The sequence below is a fragment of the Sorex fumeus genome, unplaced genomic scaffold, assembly GCF_029834395.1.
Source record: "Sorex fumeus unplaced genomic scaffold, SorFum_2.1 ptg000015l, whole genome shotgun sequence".
In the NCBI taxonomy this organism is placed as follows: Eukaryota; Metazoa; Chordata; class Mammalia; order Eulipotyphla; family Soricidae; genus Sorex; species Sorex fumeus.
In genome coordinates this window covers 20136353-20147022 of record NW_026606072.1, presented here as the reverse complement: position 1 = coordinate 20147022, position 10670 = coordinate 20136353, and the positions used below count along the sequence as shown (strand labels likewise).

General features: G+C 42.4%; 1 protein-coding gene across 2 annotated transcripts in view; it reads right to left on the bottom strand.

The window, feature by feature from the left end:
* Positions 1-1972: 1972 nt before the first annotated feature.
* ARL15 (ADP ribosylation factor like GTPase 15) overlaps positions 1973-10670 on the bottom strand; it is a 450742-nt gene continuing 442044 nt past the window's right edge. For both annotated transcript variants that reach the window (XM_056112169.1, XM_056112168.1), the window contains one exon: positions 1973-4660. In XM_056112169.1, coding sequence (XP_055968144.1) covers positions 4508-4660 — 153 coding nt within the window. In that variant the 3' untranslated portion in view covers positions 1973-4507. The remainder of the gene's footprint in view (positions 4661-10670) is intronic.

The window sequence follows — 10670 nt, the reverse complement described above, 5'->3', positions numbered from 1 at the left end:
TTCACCACTTGTTGGTTGTCGGCAGATCACTCTTTGACAGTACAATTACATAGCTGCACCCAAGTTAGTTCATCCTCGTGAAAATGCCACCTAGAGCAATGAGGGTGGGGAGGAACAGTTGGGAATCAGGGTTATAAACCTGGTTGAGCCTGGCAATGCATATAATCATGGAGTCCCTTCCTTTAGTCTCTAAGACTCTATCTCAGTGACCTCACAAGATATGTATGGCAAGTGGAGTTGCTTCAAACCACAGGCCTGTCCCGTTGCCTTGTAAAGTGATTATTCATATAGTGTTCCACCATAGTCCTGTGTAATCAGAAGGCTTGAGTAGAGCATGAAAGCGCAGTAGAAGCTGAGTCTAAGAGCACTGTGTAGGTGGCCTTTCCATTTAATCCAGGTTCCAGTAAACAGTGCTTTTCAAAGCAAAGAAAAAAATACAAGATGGATTGTAGAGAAAACGTGATAAACATGGTGTGATACTAGAGAGATTCTTCCTGGGACCCTTTAAAGTCTTTTCATTGGTTTAATTGAAAGGTGTATGAAAGGTTTTCACAAACAGATGAATGAAACTCCCCATGGACATGAGAATTGCCAGTTCTGATGAAAGAGAAGGAGGAAGGAAAGTTCTTGTGGGTCTGAATTCAACGTGAATGGGAAACGGGAGGGGAAACTGAGGCTTCTGAGAGATCTTTCCTATCAACCAGTACAAGATTGAGGCGGGGGGGGGGGGGGGGAGAGGGAGCCAACCATGTGCTCATCAGTCACTTGGTGCACTGGAGCTGGAAAACATTTAACCCTGAGATACAAATCATCTACTTATGCTGACTCCAGGTGACCAGAATTTTTGAATGCTTAGGAGTCAGGCATTCCCATCCCAATGTGATCATTCATTTCACAGCATGAATGTCAGATCTCTAGGACCTGCTCTAGCAAAGGAGAAAGCAGAGAATCTGTATTCTCCTAAAAGGTCTGCATAACAAAGACAGAGCCTCCCTCAAAATCACTTAAAAGAAAAAAAAAGACACATCCCAAAGGGCCACTCCCACCCATCCCGCCCATTCCACACACAAGTTTCCTTTCTGTTTGCACCATTAGGTCAGAAGGTTAATGAAAATGCACTTTAAAATGATAAAAAAAAAAAAAAAAAAGACGAAACCAGGCATGAATTAGATTTCCACGCAAGTCTGAATATTCCATCTGGGCATTAAGACAACCCCATTAGCTTCAAAATCTTACAGTTCTGTCCACAATTGCTGGGATAGGTCTGAGATGCTCAGGAATTTGATGGTTGCTAATTGCTTGCCCAGGAAACTCTGCTAGGAGGACAAGTTGGAGCCCGGCTTAAAAGTAAAGCACTGCAGGCTTTCTCTGCAGCCAAGTGTCAGAAAAATGTTGCACTTGGGGCTAAAGGAGAGGTAGGGTTTGAAATTTTCATTTTCTCTTATGTATTTTTTTCTTTTCTCTCCTCTTCCATTCATCTTTTGTGTTTCTTTCTCCTGTATAAAACAATGCCATACCTTAGGAGAAATCTGTAAATGCACAGTCATATTTCCTCTGGAGTCACTTAAAAATAGATTTAGTTATTTCCTGAGAGCATCAATCAACATTGAAGGAAAGAGTTCATTGCACCAAGCTGAGCCACTCTAGCAAGTGGCTTTTCCAAGCAAATATTCTACCATGATGCTTTGATTGAAGGGTGACAAGGAACCAGCTTCACTCTGCTCACACTTCACGTCGAAAGGGAAAGTAAATTGCCACAGAAGACAAACCAACTGGAAAAGACTCATGCTTTTTCCCTCTTATTTTGTCTTGTGAGGTTTTCACAATGGCTTCAAAGGAAATGCGAATTAATCATTTGTTTTGACCCAAGAGCAGCAGAAACTTATTTTGAAGACTTAAACAGGCGACACAAACGTAAACAGAAATCTGGGACTCCCAAATGCCAAAGCCGAAAAGAGTTAGTCTGCAGACATCAATTCTACTCAGCATTTATTTTCATTTGAAGAAAGTGGAAATCAAATATAAATCACGGACAATACGAGTTCTTCTTGCTTGGCAACTGTCCACACAAATCCATTAACCTCTAAGTATAACAGATACAGCATTTTTTTTTAATAGAAAGACAGGGTACTATGGCAGTTAATTAGCAACTGATACTGTAAACTACAGTAGATACAAAGTTTTGTCATATAAATTAATTGCCATTACAAAAAGGCAACCGCTTGTGCCAAGAAGGTACAAAAATGGGTAACTTCCATAAATATAACAAGAAGCGAAGTGAAGAAATACATAACAGACTGTTTTTCCTATATAATAGTGGAATATGCAAAGTAGGCCACCTGTGGCACTTTATGTGAATATAGGAACAGGACATCACCACAGCCACACACCCGCCACCCGCCACCCACCCACATAGGCCCAGCCGCCTCCCCTCCCCGCTGTGGATTTCCCAAACGTGGCAAATTCTAGGGTTAAGAGGACAGGAGGCCTCGCGGAAGCAGCAAGACGGCTCTCCGAACTGCTAGACAAAGAAGGAGCCTTATTGACAGTTGTAAAGCATTAGGCGTCAGACAGAAACTTGTCAAAAACAGCTGTTGTTGGGTACTGATGGATAATGTTTTCATTCTGACGGCTGAGATGCTGCAGACAGTCACGGGCCTGAGAAGCAGCCCATCACTGGCGCACACATGAACACACACACAGACAACGCGAAGTCATTTAACAGATGGCTTGGGAGTGCTCAGACACACTAGCTTAAAAAGACAACATCCGATATTGGATGAACGGGCCGAGAAAGCAGCGCCTAATAATCATTTATTTTCTCAGAGGCGATGAGCACAAGAAGACAGAGTAAAAATCAGGATTTGGGTAACTGGTCATCGGAATGAAAGTTCCATGCTCCTCCTGATGAGGCGGTGTGAAAATATTCTGGGATGCTCCCTGACAAAACTGATTTAGGACTCTTTTTTGGACCTACTCTGTTGGGAAGAGAAAATGTTCGATGTTTCAAAGGCAATGTTCACATAAAATTTTCCCTACAGGATTAAACCACACAAACTGTATTTGAATGACGCCTATCTTCTGGAGAGTTACAAGGGATTACATCACCCTGTAATATCAGTGTGTCTGTGGGTTTCAGCTTATGCTACCTAAAAATTATAAACATGTTTTCATTGCTCACATGTAGGGAGCGATTTTTTTTAATCATTTGACCACTATGTGCATAAAGTAGTCAAAAATCTACAAAATGTGCCAAAGAATATTTTTAACCATAAACTTCCAAACTATAGGTGATTCTGATTTAGAAAAGGTCAAAGGCTCTAAATCTTAGTGAAACTGTGCATTTTTTCCCTCTATGCAATTTGTTTTTTTAAGTTACACAGGGGCAAAAAGTTCCAAATTGAATTCAAGCCCTAAAATTATTTGCTACAGCTCCAGTACTTTTTTAAGGGCACATTGAAACCCCTGAAAATAGAGGTTTATAATAGAAATACTGATAGACCTTTAATTACTTAGATGGAGACATTAATAGGCTCCATTAAACTCCATTAGTACTTAATGAATGAATATACAGATGATTCTGTCTTTGTTATCTTTGTCAAATCCATGCCAACCTAAATCTTAGCCAGTATAAACCATACTTCATTTGGTTATTCAAAAATTTTTTATCTATTGTTTTAAAAATTATGGTCTCTATTCAAATCAAACACAAGAATTTTAGAAAAAGATACCTATATTGTATTGTAGCTGACTTTATGTGGGGTAATTTTTACACTAAAAAATATTTGAGGACTTGACCAAACAGCAATCAATGACCATACATTGTGCCTTAATTTCCTCTCTTCTCGAACAAACAAATAACCAAAAACAATGTCTCTGCTCTCAAAATAGGGAGGGGAGTGAGACTTGGGAGGCCGTCAAGGAAGCAATGTGCATCTTGTCTTTCTATGGCAGAAGAGTTCTTTCTGAAGAGGTGAAAAATTGCAGGTTTTGGTGCTCATTTATCTCTCATAATCTATGAGGCCAGGATACAAAACCCCCCAAATGAAAATTAAGTAAAACCTCCAAGAGCTCTTGAAAGTGACACACATAGTATGAGGAGGCCCAGACACACAACCCAGCACCTCCAAACACAGGGAAATGAGCCAAGGTTCTTTGCATTTCGCTGAGCCTCTCACCAGGGATTTTACTTGTCTGAGCCACAGATTCCGTTTATTTTAGCACAGAGAAGGGCAGGGATGCGGAGGACAACAGAAGGAAGAGACATGCGGTGTAGAGGATTAGTGGTAAATAGAGAATATTCTCTCTCAGTAGTGTGTACTTGACGCGAATGCCGATGAGACTTCACTTGATGGAAAAAATGTTCACTGTCATAAAGAGATGAGAATCTGAGATAGCTAAAGGAAAGCAGAAGCCACGAGAGTCTGGATACCAAGATAAAAATGAAAAACGAGAAACAAGCACGACAGGTTCAAGGCGGTTGGGGAACCCGTTCTCTGAGCCGCATTTACATTCTTCCAGTCTCATGGTCCTTCTCTTCCAACAAGCTGATAAGCTGAGAGAAGCTGTCCTTCAGGGAATCCAGATCATCCAGGGAGCAAGGCTGCAGGATCCAGCGTTTGCCCCGTGCAAGGGGTTCAAGTTCAAAGTATTTTTTGACCTGGATGTGGGGGAGGAAGAGAAATAGGTTACTGATTTGATTGGAACTTATCTCCTACTGAAACACTGACAAGGATGCAGTAAGGGGATTGCCAAGGGGAATGCAACCAAACTGAGATGTCCAAGCATTTCTAGAACACCATCCACCACTGTTCCTATAAATGCGGGTGATATGCTGTGACCCCAGAGTTGTTTTTTTTCTCCAGGGGTGAATGACCCACTTTCAAGCCAACCCATCCATCTGCTAATAGCCTGGGAAGCCTGATGAGGTCTAAAAAAGAACTCTGTGTGCTGAGACATGGGGTAAGTCACACTGAAGAATGCCAAAAAGAACCACTTAAGCCCCAAACTTGAGCACAGCTGCCTTCACTATCCTGCAAACTTATTCAATTGGCCACAGCCTGTAATATGTACTACGATACTTACTTAGCAACTTGGTTAGTTGGGTCTTCAGACACACAAAAACAACAAAATAGGATCTACATAATATTTCCTTCCTCCCATAAATTTCTAGTATCTAATACAGAGACCTGGGAAAGTAGATTTTGTTTTGTTATGTTTTTAAAATAATTTGTTTGTTTTTTGGTTTTGGCACCACGTCTGGCCATGCTCAGGGCTTACTTCTTTCTATCTCTCTGCTCAGGGGTCATTCCTGTCAGGGCTCGAGGAACATATGGGTGCCGTGAATGGAACCTGGGTTGGCCGCATGCAAGGCAAACACCTTACCTGCTGTTACTACCTCTCTTTCCCACGGGAAAGTAGTTTCTAAGAAAGGGAAGAGGGAGCTGGAGAGATAGTAGAATGGGCAAGGTGCTAGTCTTGCATGGAACTGATCTGGGTTTGTTCCCCAGCACCACATATGATCTCTGAGCACAGAGCCAGAAGTAAACCCCGAGTGCCACCAAGTGTGGCTCAAAAACAAAGACAAAATTAAAATGACACAAGGATAAAACTGATTGCATGCATGTCAATTTGACAGTTTTTCAGTCTATTCTCTTACCAGTTTCACATTTTCAGGAATGGAAAAATAAAGACCAGAGAGTTGGCAGAGCAGGTAGAGCATTAGGTAGCTTCAAAAAAACTATTCAATTCATAATGAGTCACAAGTTACTCAGTGTAGTGGTTAGGGTACAGATGCATTTTCATGTCCTGATCTGAACAAATACCATACTGTTTTGACTTTCAGAGGCATTAATCTCCTCTCAATAAGAATGAAAAAATGCAAAGTTCACGTAACTCCTTATATGCACATGTGCACACACACAGAGACACAGATGCAGACACACTATCACAGAGAAGAGAACACTGCCAGGGATAGCTCGAGGCACAGAACATGGCTGCCGGTTTCATCCCACCACCATCCCACTTGAGCTGAGATTACCATGGCACAGCTTGGGGTCCTCCCGCCCACAACCTGGTGTGTGATAGACCATAACTCTAGCATACATCCCCAAGACATGAGATCTCTGGGCACTGCATGTTGTTGCTTTTGATGATGGGGTTGCAATGGCCAGGAATCTCTCACAAAAAAAAAAAAAGAAAGGAGAGGAGGAGGGAAAAAACGAAAAAGAAAAGAGTGTTTGTATTTATAGTTTAACCATAAATATAATAAAATAAATATAATAAAATATATAGTTTATATAACATAAATTTCAGACAGTAGCAACATCAGAGAGGCATTCTTCAAAGACATTTTTTGGTCAACAAATTTCATTAAATTCCATGTACCATGGAAAATTCCAAAGTTTTGTTTTATTCAATACTTGACCCAGAAAAAAAAAAGTGTCCCAACCTTATGCCTTTTGTAAATGTGGTTTCACTTTGTCTTTATCATCACCATCACCAAACTATTGTTAGCAGCAGAGACAAACCATCCACAGTGTACTAATATTTGTGTATGTTTCCACGTGAGCAAGATCTATGTAAGAAATATGTTTTCATGCTAATCTTGGAACCACAAATATGCTGACATTTTAACATACTCAGTAGTTCAAGAGTGTCCCGCAATTCCTCTATAGACCTGTATATTTGTAATAAATAACTACTTAAGCAAAGACTGTAGGAATTAAAGGAATCTCATTAATTTAGATTCTGGAGAGTAACAAAAATGTCATATACAGATCAGAGTATAGGTCACAAGACTTTGGCACAATTTCTGACCAAAGTTTTCTTTTGAGGGGGAAGGGAAGCATACCCAGTGGTATTTGGGGGCGATTCCTGGCATGGTGCTTGGGGGTCACTCCCAGAAGCACTTAGGGCACCATGTGGTGATGTGGACTGAGCTCAGGGCTCAAGCACGCCAAGCAAGCACTCTATCCTTGAGCCTCCTGCCTGGTCCTGCTCTGAAGGGATCTTAGAAATCATACTGTTAGGAGAATTCTCCTGTATGGGAAAAGTAAACTCCATTCTTTTCATTTATTTTCCTCAGTATTGGGGAACGAGTCACCCCAGAGATCAAATCTGTCCTACTGGGGAGGAAGGGCCAGTCATCAGAGCAAGGGAGCCAGCAGCCAGGAGGGAAGTGGGGAGGAGAGGAAGAGTTGGCAGGTAGGGAACATGGTTACCTGTCCCCTAGGAAGAGGAACAAGTAGCTCTAAAGAGTTTACGAGCAGGGATTCTCCTTTCCTTGTTTCTGCTCCAGATGAGATTTCAGATGGCACTGAGACAAATAGGGATCCCTGTGGTCATGCTGCAACCCTCTATTAGATCAATGATACATCCAATCAAGAGGAGACCACATGAATACCTGAGGTCTGATACATGAAGCCAGCTGTGCCCTTGGGCCAGAGAGAAAGTACAGCAGGTAGGGCATTTGCCTTGCACACAGTCAACCTGGGTTCGATTCCAGGCATCCCATATGGTTCCCCAAGCACTGCCAGGAGTAATTTCTGAGTACAGAACCAGGAGTAACCCCTGGGCATTGCTGGGTGTGACCCAAAAAGAAAGAAAGAAGAAAAAAAGACAACTGTGCCCTTGTCATAGTTTACAATCTTAAATATGAAAGTTTTGCTAGTAACTAGATAAGTTAAAATGAAAAATTTGCATTAAAATGCAAAAAATGACTAACATAGTAAGAATACAGCAACAGCAATACTCCTCCAAATGGTTCACTTACTAGTTCACAGAACTGATTTTGGTAGCAAATTAAGAGCGAATTTGAGAGCAATAATAGATTTCAATAACTGCAAAATTTAATGTGATATCCTGCAATATGGGGCAGAGAAAGATGGGGGAGAGAGAGAAGAGAGAGAAAAGTAAGGTTTCCAGCTCTCTGTTAGGCTTGGTATCCTGGAAACTAAATATTTGTCTATCATGTAGACATACCTGGAAGACAATAAAAATGTCTGGAGGTACTTATGTTTCAGAATATTAAACGTGGGAAGGAAATGGAAGCTTTGAATCCAGGGTGGTCGGCAGATCACGAAGCTACTGGTGTTAGGCTGACAAACAGAGCAGGGGAATGTGAGCTTTTCTGATTCGTAGCCTAAGTGAGTCCTGGTGGTGCTCCATTCACCTGGCTGGGATACAATGGTGTCACACAACTCTACAGTCATACTATCGACTTTTTAAATAATCCTGCCATTCTGGTAATAATTCTGGTATAGCTGAGTTTGTTGCCTGAACATGGCTCTATGAGAGGTAAAGACTTTGAGGTTTCTGAAAGCAAAAAGTATAATGTAGAAGATGCTGATTTCAGCTTACTGATCTTTGTTTCCCCTTTGGACTCCTATTTTAATTTTGCTTTCTTATATTTATAAGCACTTCCAGTTTTGATCTGCCCTGCATCATTAAAATAAAAATGACTCCAGCATTCCCACTGACCTATTTTTGTCCTTCTATAGGGTCCAGTCTAATTTTATTTACTTATTTTTATTTTGGTGCCACACTGACGGTGGTCAAGGATTACTCAGGGCTCTATGCTCAGGGATCACTACTGGTGGTGCCTGTGGACCATATGGAGTGCCAGGCAGAACCTGGGGTTGGGGGTTCACTGTATTGTTTCTCTGGTTCCTTCCGTCTAATTTTTAAGAAAGATATTTAAGTTTCACCCACACGAATTATCTGCTTCCCTCTGCACTTTTAAGGCTGGAAAAATAGCCTAACCAACTAGTCTGACATACAACAATCTATATGTGTTTTGATGGGCATGCTTCTGTAAAGGTTATTTCTTATATCAAGATAAACATTTGCCAGGTGACTTCAGAGAAAATGGTCCTCAGTATTTTTAATACTTTATCAGTTGCTGAAATGTGGTTAACTGCAACAGGGCTGGAATCGGGAAGTGGTGATGGCTTCACCTTGGCTTTCCAGAGGCGGTACTTGGGGATGACATCCGAGTACAGCTGCCTGGCAACCTGTGGTGACTTCGCTATTTTGGGGACAGCCCACAGAGCGGGGGCATTTTTTAGTGGCCATGTGTCCACCCTGGAGATAGGAAAACAAAGTGGCCACAAGTAACCAACCTATTTTCGCCTGTCCTCAGAGCGAGTGTGGGGCATGGGGCAGGGCTGGATTGCATTCCATCCTCTCACTGACTGTGGGGTCCCCGTGTATGTAACAGAGACACGTCAGCACCAGCTCCAGGCCGCTAATGTCTGTAGCAGCTGTTAAACCTGCAACACATGACATAGCACCAGAGACCCACTCATGGGGTACAAAGCGTCCTCTATGTTTCCTTGAGTGGCAGAAGAATAAAATCACCCTTGCTGCTTCAGACTCTTCCGGCGGTGTTAGAAGGACACACTCATTTTCTCCCCTTGTCCTCAGTTCCCATTCAAAGGTTTCACTTTCATGGTCTGCAAAAATGGGGTAACTTGGTTTCTAGAGGACACGTGAGTCATTTCTGGATGACAATAACAGTCTCCTTTTAAAAAGCCTGCCAACCTCATTTTATGTGTAATGATAATCTGCTTCCCTCCCTCCACCACACATGATTTCTGTTATTCAACCAGCATGTCACTAACCAACAGTGTGTACCTACTCTGGACTCATTTCCCTCTTAACACTCTGGGTACACCAGCACAATCCAGAGGCGTTACTTAGTAATTTTAGGTGATGGTGAACCACTTGGTATTTGTTTGTGTTTCTGTATTTGGGCCATACCTGGTGGTGTTTAGAAGTTGCTGGTGCTTCTCCTGGAAGTACTTGGTCAACCATGAAGTCACAGGAATTGATTTGGCTTTCCTGCATGAGCTCTAGAGTGCTCTGTCTCTGTCTCTGTTTCTCTCTCTCTCTCTCTCTCTCCCTCTCTCTCTCTCCCTCTCTCTCCTCTCTCTCCCTCCCTCTCTTTCTGGCACAAGAGTTTGATTTTAATATCAAATACTTAACAGGAAGGCTTTGATGCAGGTAAACACGTGGCAAAACATTACAAAGGAGACCCATAGAGACAACACGGGGTCAAGGCATTTGTTTTGCACGTGATGACCCTGGTTTGATCCCAAGTACCACATATGGTCCCCTGAGCTCGGCCAGGAGAGAGCCCTCAATATAGCAGGCTGTGCCCCAAAACAAAAACAAGACAAATATGAAAAGAAAAGATAGGGTAAATGATAATTATATACCACATGGGCCTCAGTTTCACATCCTAGAATATTCTACCTCTAGTTCTAGTGACTGACTGGTCCTGGCATTAAGGAGAGTTGCTGCCCCTGCAGTGTCCAGAACACACTGGGGCTGGTTCCACCAATGTGGAGAAGAGCTGCTCTCACACAGGTGAAATACTGCTACCTCTTGCCCCTCTTGGGGGAACCAGGTGTTTACCCACACTTTTACTGCTGGGGACAGAAACTGGATTTTTGGGCCCTCTGGGTTTTCCCAGCCCCCACTTTCACATCAACATGTCTACAGCAGATGTGTAATTACCACCTTTAAGTCAGTGGTGAGTGTGGGGGTCAGGGAGTGAGACTGGTGTAAGGAGCTTCGGAACTTGTATCCTGGAAGCTGGTTTCCCACCACTTCATTCATTCAACCGACACTGTGTGTGGGAGGCCGGTGCATGTGCGAGGGAAGAG